The sequence below is a fragment of the Gymnoscopelus microlampas genome, assembly GCF_963454915.1.
Source record: "Gymnoscopelus microlampas genome assembly, chromosome: 4".
Lineage (NCBI taxonomy): Eukaryota > Metazoa > Chordata > Actinopteri > Myctophiformes > Myctophidae > Gymnoscopelus > Gymnoscopelus microlampas.
Window position 1 is genome coordinate 43,618,042 of NC_139941.1, and position 17,874 is coordinate 43,635,915.

The 17,874-nt window shown below is 39.8% G+C and overlaps 2 protein-coding genes and 1 long non-coding RNA gene across 3 annotated transcripts; 1 reads left to right on the forward strand and 2 right to left on the reverse strand.

Annotated features, from left to right (window-relative positions):
* Positions 1 to 1,435: 1,435 nt before the first annotated feature.
* LOC311043764 lies at positions 1,436 to 7,170 on the reverse strand. The gene is made up of 3 exons (XR_014600638.1): positions 6,920 to 7,170; positions 5,743 to 6,320; positions 1,436 to 5,216 (listed from the first exon to the last, which is right to left on the reverse strand). It is a non-coding gene; the product is annotated as an uncharacterized lncRNA (long non-coding RNA).
* Positions 7,171 to 7,908: 738 nt separating this feature from the next.
* Positions 7,909 to 8,861, forward strand: LOC311043728 (dual specificity protein phosphatase 18). Its single transcript, XM_084055083.1, has one exon. The coding sequence runs from the start codon at positions 8,153 to 8,155 to the stop codon at positions 8,699 to 8,701; it is 549 nt and encodes a 182-aa protein (XP_083911209.1). The 5' UTR covers positions 7,909 to 8,152; the 3' UTR covers positions 8,702 to 8,861.
* Positions 8,862 to 9,566: 705 nt separating this feature from the next.
* tgoln2 (trans-golgi network protein 2) lies at positions 9,567 to 17,519 on the reverse strand. The gene is made up of 4 exons (XM_084054663.1): positions 17,354 to 17,519; positions 11,792 to 12,660; positions 11,345 to 11,428; positions 9,567 to 11,233 (listed from the first exon to the last, which is right to left on the reverse strand). The coding sequence occupies exons 1-4, from the start codon at positions 17,436 to 17,438 to the stop codon at positions 11,228 to 11,230; spliced, it is 1,044 nt and encodes a 347-aa protein (XP_083910789.1). The 5' UTR covers positions 17,439 to 17,519; the 3' UTR covers positions 9,567 to 11,227.
* Positions 17,520 to 17,874: the final 355 nt, after the last annotated feature.

A 17,874-nucleotide genomic window follows, 5' to 3' on the forward strand; every position in this document is an offset into this window, starting at 1 on the left:
GGCTAGAGATTCGGGGAGTGAAATGCAACAAATGGCGAGGCTTAATTGCCAAGGAATCGAACCGGGGACTTGCTGCATCAGATCCTGTGTGGTTATATCTACCCGACACAGACGCTACACTTAAGAGTCCTCCTGTCACTAGTTAAATCATGCTCAATGACCTATCGAACTACTGGAGACAGAAGTAACATAATATCACTATTGTTTTTCTATTGCTATCTTTTTGTGATGTATCAAAGATGCCATACAAATAAAATAAACTTGATTTAAAAAAATGTTGTGTTCTGCATCTAATCATAAATTCCCTGCCCTCATGGGCTTATCAAGTATAATATCAATATGCTAGAATGTAGCATTGGAAATACTCAAGTAAAGTACAAATGGGGTCGCCATTAACCCATCTGTAGCAGCTAGATGTTAAGACACTTTTTCAGACAACTTCGCTACCTGAAAATCCAGGGTCATGATGTCCCGCCCATAAATGGGCATATGATGTCACCCTTTAACATTGCACTCGTGGTGGCATATGATGTCACGGATGTCACGTTAAGAACTTTTTCACCCATCAACATTGCGTTCATGGCGACCTCATTTGTACTTTACTTGAGTATTTCCAATTTCTAATAATTTTACCTCTACTCCCCTACTGTACATCTCGGATCCAAATATTGTACTTTTACTCCACTATAATTATTTGAAAACTTTAGTTACTAGTTACTTTGTGGATTTTGATTATTATTACAAAACTTACCCACTTCAGCCTTATATACATTTCGACCATTTGAAAATAGCCGATCTAAATCTGAAAATAGTAGATCTACAAGCTCACAACGTGTTGTGAGCTTGTAGATCTACTATTTTCAAAAAGATTTTTATACATTTGAAAACTTGTGAAATGGGACATTCTGCGTACTTTTACTTCTGGTACTTTAAGTACATTTTGATACCATTACGTTTGTACTTTTACTCAAGTGAATTTTGAATTCTGGACTTTTACTTGTAACGGACTTGTTACTTAAATACTACATTTGAGTACTTTTTCCACCACTGCCCCCAAATACACAAAGATACAGCAACAGAAAGAAAGAAATACAAATTATTCATAATTATTGTTACTGGAGCGGCCCTTGACACTGGGCTGTGTGGGACAGCCTCTTCTGTTGGAGTTTGGAGGGAGTGCTAATCACAGCTGCTGTAACACGTGGGGCTCTGACTGCATGTGTTGAACTTGATGTAGCAGCAATCATGCAGTACTATGATTACAGCAATCAAGACAGAGTTGGTGCTTAGGGAAATGGTACTCCACGAACAGGCACTCAACATTGCCATAGAAATAAAATGCCTTATAAATACCAGCCGTGTGGGAAAATTATTATTCCGGCACAACACTCACTCACGACATGTGTTTTGATGTCGCAGGGACCTATAGGGAACTAGTCTACGGCAATAAATAAATACAAATATTCAGATTCAGAAATAGATTTTGGGCATGGGTTTATTACATTTTTTGTTGCAATTATTGATTGGAAATTAGAGGCCATAAAAAAGACACATTTTCTTTAAACTGGAAATTAATTACAAAGAGAGCAATTGGGTTTTATTCTTTTTTTAATCTAATGCTTACAGTCATAACAAAAAAAGAAGATTGTTTTCAAATGTGTGTAAAGCTGGTGGTTCACACTCTCATTTAACTTTCTTCAAAAGAAAGACATGTCACCAGAATGAAGGAAAATATCAAACAAAATGCATATATTGTGTTCTGAGAAACATACGGTCAATATTCAATAGTGATGGGCAAGCCTGGATGGGCTAGATTGGATGGTCACCCAGATGAGACTTAATGGTCTATAACGGCTCTTACTTGAACCACAATGCTATGCCATAATATTTAACACAGCTTGAGGAGACAATCACACATGCAGGTTGGAATGTGATAATAGTGTGCAAACATAACCACAATCTCTCATGCACATTAATGCATGCTCATTTTAAAAACACAGACAGACAAACACATACGCACACGCACACGCACACGCACACACACACACACACACACACACACACACACTCACGCACGCATAGTTAGCACAGAGAAAAGTGAGACAGAGTCATTCATATCAAACATCACAAGTTATACTGTTACCGCACTATGTGCAGATTGATCGAAACCCTACTCCAAACACCTATACCAAATATCCCTTTGCATTTCGCACAAAACCAGTTAGTGTGTTAGAAGATTAGTTTATTAGTAGGTTAGTTAGTTAGTTTGCGGGGAGCTGCTGTGAGCTCTGCAGGTTAGTATTTGTTAAGCTTGTTGTTAGTATCTGGTCAAGGGAACAAAACTTTCCATGTTCCTTTTGACAACACTAAAAAAAAGCACTCAACATGGTATCGGACGTGGTACCGCAAGGCATGCTTTGATTGCATCCAAGAATAAAAAGTTCTAGACACAAGGACTGAACAGTTAGCGTCTCTGCGATAAGAGCGAAATGTTAGTGAGAGCGAGAATCAGAGGTGGACTTGTCCAGTCTCACCATCGTTAGCATAAACACTATACACACCAAGTTAGTAGGGAGCAGGAGAGGTTTGCTTGCCTTTTCTCTGTGTGTTGTCTGAAGTCTGTTTTATACTTATACAGTGTCATTATTTAGTTTGAGAAGCCGGTATCGTGTGTGGACACTGTCGGCAAACTCCTACAAGTGTAAAACAGAGTTACGCGGAGGGTAGGCCACAAGTAAAGCACTGTGCAACACTACTTTCACTTTCACTCCTTCCCACACAGTGCAGAGGATCACATATTCAGCCATTGACTGCCATGTTGCGATTTAATGAAGAAGTGAAGTAATTTGGCATCTTAAATTTTATGTCAGTATCATGGCATGGCTTGGAATCAGTTTTTAGAAGTTTCTGCCAAACATAATTACAGTACGTGGACGACACACTTTGATATTGGCAACTGCTCCCGCTCCGCTTTTCATCTTGTGGTTAATGTAGTCTCTCATCCCAAGTCCTGAAACCCTTCTCTCATCGCCCACTTGTTTTTGCTTGTTTTGCTTTTTTATTTGGCTGATAACAAGATTCCAAACTTTAAATCCAGAATGTCAATGTTCTTAATTACCCTTTACTCGGAGAAGGATTGCAGAATCATGAGAGAGGCTTCTGTGCATCAGACTGCGGGCAAAAAGCAGATGGTTAGTCAGTGTGTTAGACAGAACAAGGCCAGCCATCAGCATTCAAAGAACAGGTTAGTAATAACAAATCTGTTAGCAAACATTAGTAGTAAAGTTAGATATTAGTGAGATACAGTTAGTATAATCCAGACCCGGATCAAATAGAATTTTACCACATGTCTTAGCATTTGTTTTGTTTTGGACCGAACAGATAGGTAGGGGCCTGGGGGATGATTCCGTCAGGTTGTCAACCATGACAATTCCAATTTAAACTGTGATTGTGCATGCTTTTGTGTACCAGATCCAAACAAATGCTAAAAACTGTAAAAACGACTTGACCTTTTGTCTGGTATAATCCATAGATAGGCTTGAATAAAGAAGGCGCTGGAGCATGTCGGACGATTTGAGCCTTTCTTTCCGACCTGACGAAGATGTAATCTGACATCGAAACGTCGTTTTTTTTCCCATGCTTTGCACCCTGTGATCAGAATTTTTAAAAAGGCTCAAATCGTCCAGCGCCTTCTTTATTCAGTTATATGTGTCTGCTCCTGACACGCACCGGATCAGCCTAATTTCGGCTTGAGGCGCGGTGGAATATTCCTTTAATCCATAGATAGGCTTCTTTGGGAACCACTAATACGTATACCAATTAGAGGCTCAGGATCAAAGGTCCTTTTTGCATGACGTGAATCATATAGTTCTGCTGTGAGGATGATGCGAAAAAGGTTTTTTCATATCCTCCTCACAACACAATAGGATATGATTCACTGGTGAAGTTCCTCTTTAATTATTGTTTGTCTGTAGGGCTAGACAAACAAAATATTTAAAATCAGATTACAAACATACATAAATGACTAGAGACATGAACACTTACAATCATACGCACACGCACATGCACACACACACACGCACACACACACACACACACACACACACACACACACACACACACACACACACACACACACACACACACACGGAACACACAATCAAAAGCCAGACCCATTGCCTATACAGTGATGAATAAAGAGCTGCTACTGAACAACAATGAACAGGCTTTTAGAGAAAAAGAAAGAAAGAAGTACTGTACATGAGCACAACGCAGGAGAAACCCAGCATTCATCCTAAAATACCGGTGTGTGCATATTCTAACTATTGCCATACAAATCTAAGAATATTGCTCAGATGATATGTTTCCCTCGATGGTACACTAGACTCATATGATGCAGCCTGCTATTATCTATACTGTCCATATGTTTATATAAATACACACAAATAGGAGCCATCAACAATAGCTTCATTTTAACATGTAATATGTGTGAGGATTGAGGAAGTGCTCGAGGTATTAGGCAGTTTCCAAGGTTACGGAGAAAGGAGGACACTGCAGATAGCAGTAGAAAAAGAAGGTAGACATGAGGTGTTAACTGACTACAAAGTGTCCTGATCAACCAAAAAGAAAAAAGAAGGGGGAAAAAAGGAGGGGAGAAAAAAAAAAGAGTGTGGGAGTGGTGGAATTGAGGTTAGTATTATTCACAGAGAGGGAGGAAAAAAAACAACCTTCCACCAATATCAGTGGAGGAGGGGAAGATCACTGCAGTGAATCACCATGGGCTCATACCCCACCCCCTTTACATTATTATGGCATGAAATGTGATGCTATAAAGACCATAGGAAAATGGCTGATATATACCTCTGTTAAAGACCTGAGGCTGATTTCTGAATCAGTAGTTCTCACACTGTCAAGATTTTTCAAAAATGTTCAAAAACAGCAGATGTACAAGCTCAGAGCGCTGCACAAAGTGACGCTCTGTGAGCTTGTATATCTTCTGTTTTTGAATAGCCAGCGCAAATGACACGGGTTCTTTCCTGGTTTTAATGGGTTAATCTCCTAACCATCATTAAACCCATTTCACGAAAACACCCACGCACACACACATAATAGCAACTGTCATCTATGCTGTTCAAAGTGATCCGTTGCTTGATGGGTGAAGGCTGGTTCTTGCTTGGCAGACCCAACCAGCGATGGCCTCTCTCGGACATCAGCCACTGCAGAGGAATTGACATACCAGCAGTTAATGTAGTCAGTATTGGAGATACTGGATAGGGGTTGTGGGGAATGAATGGGTGATATTTTCTCATTGCTAACACACCCACTTCATCGCTTTCACTATGAATATATTCACACCTCCTACTGGCTATTTCTCTCATCCTGACTGGACTGACCCAAACACCTTTCGTGGATAATCTTACATGATTTGTAACAATAAACCATATGCTAATTTACAGCCGATACTAATATGATTTGACTGCGGACTTTTAAGCTTGTTTTCAATTCCTCCCACAATTCTGTAAAGAGCAGCTGCCAATGTAGTGAAGATTGCCAAGCAAGCAACGCATAACAAATCCCTCATCTTGTATCTGTCCCTTCCTCTTAAGCTTAATCCACATGCGGCAGGGCAGATCCTGTGAAAATGCATTTGGCACTGCTTGTTATATTTATCTAGATTTAGATGACACATTTGGATGAGTTATTGCAGTAACAAATTCAACAGTATTCAAAGAAATAACATACCAGTCTGCAAGTATAGGCTCAACAAAAAGGGCAGTCTCTGGTCATCATGTGGCATCCATCACCAGCTTGAGTGCTGCTGCTCCTGCCTTCCGTTCAGCATACCTGGAGAAGAGCACAGAACACAAAGCAGCAGAAAGTGGAACGAAACCCCCCTCTAACACCTGTCCACCCAGCCTAAGCCCCCCCCAGCCCCCAGGACACAACGACACAGACAGGCGACTGAATTTCCCTTGCGGGATCAACAAAGGTCTTATCTAATCTTGAACCGGTCACAACGTGTGACCTCAACTTAATAAATGCTCAAATGTGTGTTGACAATTAATTGATTGTGGGATTCAAATAATGAAAATATATTCCTCTATTGTATCTTATAATGCACTGATATAACAATAGAAGTTCCTTCTTGATCTTAATAAAGAGCTAAGTATACAATGACCTGAGCACATACATGTCCTGCTCTCTCGTGGAGCTGTTCATGATCCCTCACAGGTCCACTCTGGTCCCTCAACCAGGGTCATCACTGCTGGTCTGTAGATGTCTCCACAGGAGGCAAAGCCAACCATTAATGACAATGATACCTAAATAAAAACAACAAAAACAACAACATTAGACTGGATCTAGCTATACACTAGTACTTTATATCACAACTTTCTGCCCTGGTACAGCTGAAGATAAATGCAATACAAAACGTAGGGATACCCATCCACTACCAAAGCACATGCTGTTAGACTGGTTACTTGGATCAATATTTGCCAAAGCAAATACAGACAATACGGCAAGGGATAAGCTATTAGGCTAGATACAATAGGCCTAAGAGATAACAGGTACATGGGGGAAATAATTTCAATATATTAACCATAACCTACTGTATGTGGTCAACTACTCTAAGAAAAACTCAAAATGTAATACATTAAATAAGCTGTGTATCTCAAATAGGCCAGTGTAGCCTATACCCTACCCCACACAATGGAAATGCCTTTTCTACAGGCTTGTCTCAAGAGGTGAGTTCATTTTATATGAAGAAAAAAAGGACCACAATCCCCCCCTGCCCTAAAATAAACACTAACAGTAGCAGCATACACCAATAGATCAATAAGTACAATGACTAACAAAATAACAGAAATTCATCAAATAACATAAATTCCACTGCGATAAAACATGACCATCCATTCCATACCAGTATTCATGTTCAGTTCCAGTAGCCTCAATGCACCTGTCTGTCCCGCAGCATCAAATAATAGCAACTGGAAGCATCTTCACATCTTCTTCAATCGTGGAAAAAATAAAAATAGGACGCATTCTGTTTGGCAAATTAAAGCAATGTGTAAGTACGCCCATGTTACGCACTTCTAGACGCCAGTAGCCAACAACCTCTCTTGGCGTCGTGGGGCTGAGTCTGAGGGGCAGCATCAGATCAGGGAGTGTTCCAGTGTTCACTAACAGCTGCTGCGCACTGATGATCATAAAGGGTGTCTGGGCGTTTTTTACGAAGCCAGAAAAATAGTGGAAAGCCGTCGAACAAAGAAATGTGTTTGTTGAAGGATTTAAAAAACAGCACGCAGATGTCAGTCCATGAGCCTACACCTTGAATAGTCAATAGGCTGCGTGCCGCTTAATGGAACCCAGCTGCCTCAGGTTTATAGCTCTTTGTACACACTGACTAGCCAAGCCCATTCACCATCTGCGTTCCCCCCTAGGCAGCCATGAGCCAGCCTCCAGTCTATAGGCAAATCATCCCTTATTATCTCTCCACTCCAACCCCAATAACTACAGTAAAACAGTAGTTGAGCTCTATGTTTGAATCTGAGGCTTGTCGTTTGCGTTTCATAAGGAACAAGCCAGGGAAAGTAATTCAAATTGTTCACTCAGTTAGTTTATACTAGAGTTGTAGGCTTCTTTTCTTTTTGTATTTATTTATTTTCACTGTATGGATATTCTGACCATATAGGTGCTGTTACATAAAATAAATTCAGCGATTTACAGTCACGACGGGAATATAAGGGACGCACCATGCATGCAATTTTGGTTTCATACACTGTCATTAAACACAGTATGTGGCTTGCTTGTACACCTCCAGCAGGGGGCACTATAGGCTACAGTAGTGAGCTTAAACAAACTTTGGTCCCACTGAGTAGCCATACTACAATACACGCTGGCATGTGATCAGACACTAGCCTTTTGTTATAATTTAATATAATATAATTTAGCAAATACTTTCCTTATTAGGACATGGGGCTGTGTCGTCACGCTATATCAATTAATTACATCACTTTTACTTCAATGTGGAGACTTAAGGCAGAGTAGTAAAGACTATCAACAGTGTATCATCATGATGCACCAGTCAGGTACTCAGAGACTGTCTGGTTTATGATAATAATAGTAAGTATTGACAACAACAACATCAACAGTCATGCACCAGTCAGGTACTCAGAGACTGTCTGGCCTGTGCCTCATTACTGATCACCTCTATCTGAGCAACAGCCGAGCGGCGAACGACGGCGACGTGGTGCCTCGTTACCAGATAACCTGCATCATTAACGTCACAGAGAAGAGCAGGGACCCTGATGCTGCTGTGCCCCCCGGGGTGGACTACCTCCACGTTCCCGTCACGGACCACCCGCTGACCCCTCTGGACACCCACTTCGACCAGGTGGCGGATAAGATCCAGCTGGTCGCAGAGAACAGTGGTGGGCATACCCTGGTGTACTGTAATGCTGGTGTGAGCCGCTCCGCCACCCTGTGCATGGCATACCTGATGAAGCACCGTGGCATGAGCCTGATGGAGGCTCACTCCTGGGTGAAGGCACGTCGCCCCATCGTCAGACCCAACCCTGGCTTCTGGAAACAGCTCATTCAGTATGAACTCAGTCTACGTGGGAGCAACACCGTCCGAATGGTGTCCTCCTCCATCGGAGAGATACCGCATATTTATGAGGAAGAGACCAAACATATGATTTGACCACCTGGCTGTACACTTTGACTGTGTGTAGACGATGGCAGTGCCTTGGCAGTGCGCAATCTTACTTAAATATTTGAGATGGCCCCTGACCCTGACTCTGTCCAATGTGTCCATGATCTTTTTTTTTGTATCTGGTAAACTGTTAATAAAATGAACTAGCATTAGAACCAACAAGTCTCCTGCTCTTAATAGACAAACAATGAGCACACTCGCCTATTAGTCAGTGCTGTATTTTCGAACGCGCATGACATGTGTTGTGGTTTGAAATAGCCTACTCATTTTAAAAACTTTGAAATTACAATCTACATTACATATTACTAACTTTAAACTGATTGTGTGTGAGTGCGCCCCCCCCCCCCACACACACTATTTTTTATTGAGAGAAATAGTATTGTATGTGCCACCTATTCCTTGCTACTCTATAATCTCTGAACAGCCAAATGCATTATTTATATTTAATACATTAATTGGTAAATCAAATTTGTATTAACTATGACGGCATGAGGGTATTATCCTACTATCCTACTATAATCCTACTATAATCCTACTATAATTCTAGTAACCTCTGTAGTGGTGGTGAAGACACCCGGTTCTCCTCACTGGCTGGACCAATTGCTCTGATTTTGCACACAGCCATTGACCATTACCATCTGAACACAACTGTGAAGCCCGTTTTTCAATTTCATCAAATCTCAGCTTCTTATTAGCGTTTTTCTGTCAAACACTGTCGCCATGGTTACGGGGCTGCCCAGCTATGGGACGAACTGCCTCCCGGGTTGCCAGATCATGTGCGCATATCCCCCCACGGCTGCGCTGCGCCGACCGGGTATGGTCTAGTGTATGCTAATTAAATGATGAGGCTGGAAAGTATAAAACTATTTATTTAAAAATTAAAAGTTCAATTGGTCCAGCATACAAGAACGTAATGTGCACACATTTGCATTTCAAAGACAGAATGACAGTAAACATGGAAAGCCACTATGCAAAACAAAATACGTCCAAAAGTCAAACTAGTGTATTGATTATGAGGTTAATCTTCAAACAGCAATTTCTCACATTTGAAAATGTATTAGATTTATAAAGTATGGGAGTCTCTTTTTTTGTTTCTCCATTATCAATTTAATCACTTTCAGGCCAATTATGAGACATTTGTTCAACTTGGGTGGGTGAAGTAATTGTATTGCATGACATGGCAAGAACGATTATCAGGAGCTATAATGGAACATCACACATTTTGCACAACTGTTCAGCAAGAATATTAATGAAACTACAGTCAAGAGATCCTGTCACTAAAAGTAAAACAGTAAGGGAGTAGGAAATGGATGATGAAAATAAATATAGTGGTAATGTAGGAAGCAGGCACATTATAGCAAATGTTACTGATCTCCGTCTAGCCATTTGGCACAAGTTTCTTTGTGATGTCAGTATTGAAAACACATACACGCACACACAAATCAAATTAATTATAGCACTCAATTTGGACAAAAATATATGGTCATTCTTTTCCAAGCATACTGCCACACACAAGCACTCCTGTCAAAACAGTGCAATTAAATTGTTGGCCCGTTTCTCTGACAAACATTAGGGTTTTTTTATGTTTAATTAACATTTATAAGACTAGTCCCATAACACCAATAACAAATCCAATTACAAACTGTGTTCACCTAAAACGGAGAAATCATCTATAGATGTGTTGGACGCCAACACAGTACTCAGACTGTCAACTTAGTTTTAAATATATTGATTGTTTAACATCTGCATCACATCAATCCAACCAAACCGAGATAGGACTGTTCAGATACATTTGTACATCTGAAGTAGTAGTGTGTGTGTGCCCAACAACAGGTCAATTTATAATCAAATGTTTGGTTAGCTTTGACTGTACATTAAATTACAGCAGGTGAGCAACATGCTAGCCTCTCTTTAGGACAGTAAAAGTCACTAGTACATTCATCTGGCCAACGCCATTTGGTCATGTTAGAAGGCAGACATCGAAACATCCCCTTCGGTACATCGCAATGCCATTTCATACACAAAAAAATAAATTATAATTTTTTATCTGATATGCATAAAGAACTTCCTTCATCAGTGGAGTGCTGCAACACCGACATCTTATTTTAAATGGCTTAGTCATGTAAATTAACGTTGTACAATTACATACAAAGATAGACCCAAAAAAAAAGAAGAAAAGAAATCATCTTACTAAAATATCCTGAGTCAGTGCCCTTGGGCAGCATCATTCAGACCAAGTGAAAAAAAAACATAAAAAGGTTGCCTCTATGTGGCGTAACAACAAAAGTGCAAACACAGCATGCTTACGGTAACCTTTGCTGATCTTCACTAATTCCAATAAGGCAACAGTGTCATCTGCATAGTCATGCAATAAATGTACAAAATACAACTCTCCATTCAAACTATGAAGTGATTAAACCAAAGAAAATGCCACATCTTCATCATGCCTTCTTTTACTTCCAAACCACAGTGTACTTAGCTGCATCAGGAAATGGCTCCAACACAATGATACTTTCACATCTGAAAGAAAGGAAAAACAAAATCAGCTCTGGCAACACTAATAACGGCGATATTAAAGTTAGCTTTATAATAGGAAAACAGAAAAAAATATTATTCCAATGAACTACTCACATGCTGATCCAGCTTCTGGTAATCTGTAGCTTTGGGCCTACGACTTGATCTGGATTTCTTACCCTCCAGAACAAAGGCGATTATCTGAGTAACAAACAAACAAACAGACATGAGATATGCAACATAATATATATATTTCTTTTAAAACATGCAACAGGCCACATAACATTTAAAAAAAAAACATTTTCAGTACATCAAATGGCACCCAGGATACACTGTTTTTCTGTGTAGCAGAATAGGTACTGTAGGCTAGATCAGTGGTTAAATCAGAAGATCACCAGCTGGGGGGCTACTTGCATGGCTTTTGGTCTCATAGTCTAATTGAATGACTAAACATTGTTATTGTTGTTCAGATCAGAACCATTACATCGGTCATTGGAAATACTATTAGTAAGATGCTTCAGCTTTACTTAAACATGACACGTTGATCTAGATTTTGGCAAGTACCTTGCGTTTATTGTGGTAAGCAATGTAGAGCATTGCCACCAAGACAGCTGTGGTCACGAGATAGGCGAAGAAGTGACTGTTTTCCACTTCATCTTTTGGAGGAAAAGGCATGGCATGCTTGGAATTATCTGCAGCTTCTTCTTTGTCAAGTTTGCCTGATGGCTTTTCATCATTGCTTTCCTCCTTGATGGTTTCCTTTTCAGATTGGTCCGGGTTGGTTTCCTCTACAGGTTGGATGGTCATGGTTTCCTTTTCAGGTTGGTCGTTCTCAGCTTGGTCTTCCTCTACAGGTGTGTTGGTCTTGGTGTCCTCTACAGGTATGTTGGTCTTGGTGTCCTCTACAGGTGTGTTGGTCTTGGTGTCCTCTACAGGTGTGTTGGTCTTGGTGTCCTCTACAGGTGTGTTGGTCTTGGTGTCCTCTACAGGTGTGTTGGTCTTGGTGTCCTCTACAGGTTTGTTGGTCTTGGTGTCCTCTACAGGTGTGTTGGTCTTGGTGTCCTCTACAGGTTTGTTGGTCTTGGTGTCCTCTACAGGTTTGTTGGTCTTGGTGTCCTCTACAGGTTTGTTGGTCTTGGTGTCCTCTACAGGTTTGTTGGTCTTGGTGTCCTCTACAGGTTTGTTTGTCTTGGTGTCCTCTACAGGTTTGTTGTTCTTGGTTTGATCTCCAGATGGAGCCTTCTCAGTTGTCGCCGCTCCAGCTTGGTTGCTCTTGGTTATCTTGTCAGATTGGTTCTCACTGGCACCGTCTTCATGGTGCTCATTCTTGGGATCCTTCGGAGTCGTAGAGCTCCCCGACACTTCTGTATTAGGATTCGGTATAAGTACCGCGCTTTTACCACTCTTGCTCGTGTCAGTTTCTGTGGCAGCTCCTGTAAATAACAAAGTAAATAGCTTTAAATAGTATGCACGTAATGTACATTCAGTTTATGGCTCAGTTCATCTCCTATACCTTTACTATCAACATAGACTACGAGTATGAAAAGACCAAAAACTATGTCTTTCTCTGTATGATATTTATTATGTCTGGAAGTCGTAGAACTACATTGCTTTCCAAAACACTTAAAAAAAAAAAATACTGTTGCTTTGATCAGCATAGGCATTTTCCGATTGATAATTTAACCATATACTACAGATTTAATTTGAAAACGCCTGAATGATTGATGTTTTCTTACACCAATATTAAGGACATTAAGATGTTATACAAAGCTCTATAATGTGCACCCGCAGCACAAGCAACGGGGCGGAGATATTAGTTTAGCCGTCTCCTTTCTGTTCTCCACGATATGCCTGCTCAAAAGAAAAATCACCAAAACGTTGCCCTCTGAGCTTCATAGTTAACGTTATGGATATGATATGGATTGTGATAATGTTAAATGGAACATGACGCAGTGATACGTCGCACCAAGCACAGACACAGACCTTTAAAAGGGGTGTCAATGTTTGAAATTAATAGAGGACATATTGATATTATATCAATGGTTTTAATGTTTCACTGCTGGCCTCTGGGTAAAACCCACAATATTACCAAATACAAGAGGTTACGTAATGACCAGGTAGCTACCACTGGTACTGGTGTCACAACAAAAAAAAAAGACTACAAAACTGAAAGTAAGTTTAAATAATTTTAATAAAATGTAATCATTTTGTAAATGTTGCATTCATAAAGGCTAAGGAATATAAGGGTTCCATAATTTTCCATAAAAGTCTGACACTGAGCCACTCTCGAGCCACATCTTCTACAAATGAATGTCTAACAATGATTTGAAAAACATAACTGATTTAATACAAACTAAATATGTACACTGCTCTGCTAGACTGCTAATACTCCTAATAACAAATACACCCATCTTAAATGATAATTGTCTCTTTTTGCCACTTGTGTAAGTGTTATGATGCCACCCTGTGGCCAAATTGGAGAAGAGATAATACTATATCATGAGCTGACTGATCTATATTTAGCCGTAGGATGGTGTTGTGTGCCAGTTCTGCAACACTTCCGCGAATTAATATTCACTTAATAAATCTTAATAAATCTTTGTGGTTGATAATGGCATATGGTTATAAATAGCAGACATAGCACTGTCTTGTACATAATAAAACTGAAACAAATCGTAATTTTATATTCATGTTGCGCTGTTTCAGCTGGAGGTAAAATCCCTATTCTAGTCCAGTGAATTTCAACCTGTGGGCTTTGGGGGGATCCCCAGATGACAGTTAAGTGACAATTTAAGGACCTTTAAGACCTTTTTAGTGCTTAAAAAAAAGGAAGAAAGATAGAAAAAAAGACAAAATTGTCAAATAATATAAGAAAGAGGCAAAAAATGTGGAAATAGCTGATCTACAAGCTCACAACGCCTCCCGTTTGAGCATCTGCATCTGCTAATATTTGTCTATGGAACCGAGTCAAATGTAATGCCTCAACTCCTACAATTCCAAGTGCTTGTCAGGGTGGGGGGTCCCCAGTTCACATATGATTCATTTGGGGGTCACGGCCTGAAAATGTTGAGAACCATTGTTCTAGTCTAGAGGCTGCCAAGAGGGTGGGCCAAACAGCAACCATACAACATCACTAATGATATCACATGACCCCCAAACATCGATTTTCTGGTTCTGGTTCTAGGCAACAGAGAAGGGGGGGACTTAGTTCTTATGTCCACACAACAGCTCTAAGGTATAATAAATAATAACATATTTTAATGTTGAAAATGAGTGGTATTGCCCTTTAATCAGAACCCGCCAGTTTCTCAAACTCCAACAAACAATGAAAGGAAGTGAAATATTGTGTCAAACTGATTTTATCACAACTAATAAATTCTTGGTCTACACCCAGAAGTGAAATTTGAAAGAAACCCACAGGATATACCACTTCCTGATTGTACGTGTGACCACTCGTGGTGTACTGGTAACCTGTATAATATGAAAATGAGATATAATAAATAATATTCAGTATATATATATCTTTAGACGTAGCAGGCTCAAAACCTCTTCCTCAAGACAATAAAATAGTAGTCACCTGCCAACTGCTGTGATACAATTTGTCTGCAAAACAAATAATGTTTCTCTTTGGATATCACTTATTTCCTGTGCCGTAGCTTGAACCTTCTACTCCGTCCTGTTAACTTATCAATTAATACAATTTTAATGAATAAGATTTTCAGTATTTATAGCTTATCTTTATTTTTATTCTATTTATCTTGGTTTGGTTCTTGACTCATACATACATGTACCTCTCCTGCGTTTCATTTTAACTGCCGTTTCTGCTATGACACCTGAACTTCCCTCCAGGGGAAATTCAATGAATGTTATCTCATCTTATTATAAACAAACAGGGCAACAGTCCAATTGATTAAATCACATATCGCCGCTGTCAGGCAGAAACCTTGTATCTCCAATTCTCCATATTTCAACGTTTTATGTTTTTTCATAAATTAGTGTCCTACTTCGTAGTACAGTCGCGGAAAAACATTTTTTTTTTAATTAGCCGACCTACAAGTTCACAACGCGTTTCATTGGCTATTTTTGCAAGATATTTTTAAAGAGAAACTGAAATTGGTTAAGTGTCTGTGTGTTTTATAAATATTGAATATTTATAAAGTGATCCTTTACCTGGAAGACGGCTCTGCCTCTTTTTATACATTTTGAACCAATGAAACGTATTAACAAGAGCTTAAGTTGTGACTAAATAATAATTACATTGTATCCATTGGAACACAGGTTCTCTCTTTTTCTTCTTAAAAGTAAAGGTTTTGGACATACAAGGTTTCCGCCCGACAGCGACGATAAGGAATATGAGTCTCACTTTATCTCTATGGTCCATAGCAACAACTGCCATTCATTGTCAAGGTAACAATGAAGTCATAGGTGCTGCGGCCCCAGGCTTCCAATTCATCCCATTTATTGCCACTGCACCCTCTCTACGGCAATGGTTCTCAAAAGTCTTCGTGTCAAGGACGCCCAATTTGATATGTATGTGGCCGCGGACCCCCACCTGAAAATATGTTGTGCCAGGGACACCCAGAAGCAAAGATTTGTGTTCAAAATGTTCACCTTTTAAAAAAAAAACATTTAAGGATTTAGACACATTTTCAAGATTTTTCAAAAATAGCAGATCTACAAGCTCGTATGAGCTTATAGATCTGCTATTTTTGAATAGCCAAAGTATAGAATGTGGATAAAGGGGTTACTTTATTAACACATTTTGATGGGGACCCCCTGGTATCCCCCCAAGGACCCCTGAGGGTCCCCGGACCCCACTTTGAGAACCAATGCTCTATCTATGGCAGTGGTTCTCAACCATTTCAGGCCGCGACCTCTTCTGAACTGGGGACCCCCCACCCTCATAAGCACTTGGAATGTAGGATTTGAGGCACTCAATTTTGTTTTCAAGAGATGAATATTGTGAAAATAGCAGATCTACAAGCTCAAAAAGCCTTGCGAGGCGTTGTGACAATTTGGCCAATGTTTGACCAGTTGTATAGTTTAAATAATGATGACTTTTGATGCAGTAATGGTCTTTTTCTTTTCTTGTTATGTATTAAAAGAGTCTTCAAAGTCCTTAAAGGCATAGTTCACCCCAAAAATGTCTTTTTTTCCAATCAATTAGTCACCCCATGGAGACTTGAATTCATCATGTCTAGATTAATTGAATACACAGGGCCACAATGGAAACAAGCCCTTAAGGCTTTTTGTGTTATGCTTTTAGTATCATTGTATAATTTATACACTGTACTATTTGCAAACTGTTAATAAAGTTTTTTACCTTATTGATCTGGGATTTTGTAACACTTTCTATCTAGCATATAACCAGACCAGTGGGCAGTGGTGCCCAAACCTCATTTCCCCCCAGATGACTGGGCACTATTTGGGGATAAAACTGAGGACAAGGATATTTGGGGATAAGACTGAGGTGGATTTTTTTGGGACTGGGCACTACTCTGATTAAGTAAGATGAACTGTTTTGGTTTGACTATTTTGAAGCATATGTGTAAGCCTCCTCACCCAGCAAGAACCTTGGTGTAGACTCTGACCTGAATCTGAACAGCCACGTTAACAGTCAATAAAAACTATCACCATGAGAATACATCAAGGATTCATGTCTCAGCAGGATTTAGAAAACCACGTCCAAGCATTCCATTTCCATATGACCAAAATCGAAACTAATTGTGCAATCATTTTGATTGCACAACTACTATTTTGGTAAAGGTGTAATAGTGATTCATTCGACAGCCCTGTGCCATATTAATGTGGCATTTTGGGCTGAGTTATCCAGCTTAAACACCGTGGAAATGGGAAAATATTCCATAAACAACAATAATAATAATACATTCAGTAAAAGTATGAGAACATAAACCCAGAACACAAGGCGGAAGTATCATCAGCAGCAGGTCAAAGCAGTGACGAATGCATTTGTGCTCGAAACGGTGTCACGTGCCAAAAAACAACAGATCTACAAGCTAACAACGCGTCGTGTCACGACGAGTTGTTAGCTTGTAGATCTGTTGTTTTTTGTTTGAGCAAAAAAAAAAAACCTGAACGTTCACAAATCTTCACTTAATCACTTACCTTTAATATTGATGCAACAACACAGTAAAACTGTGACTAGGACGCAGATCTTCCTCATTGTGAGCAGGTTTAATGACAACAACATAAAGTGTAATGATGATGATGCTGCTGTCACTCGTGTAATAATAATGTGCGTGTGTGTGTGTGGTTCCAGTGTGTTGTCGTGTTCAGTGTGACACAGATGACAAGTGTTGAAGTCTCCTCCTCCTATTTCACTTCCTGGTACGAGTCTAAAGAGCCCATAGTCCAGGAGGGCGGTCTCACGCTGTGATAGGTTTACTTGGTTGTCACAGGCAACCACGGTTGAACCACAGCCTCTGTGAGTTTAGACCACACCAGTGGTTCTCGGGGTACCAGGGGGTCCACAGCAAAATTAGTGAATTAAGTGTCACAGTGATTTTAACCACTTTGTCCATATTTTATAATTTGGCTATTCAAAAATAGCAGATATACATATTTGAGAACCAGTGGTTTATATATAAACCAAATTGCTATATATTTGCATCTCAAAATGTTTTTAT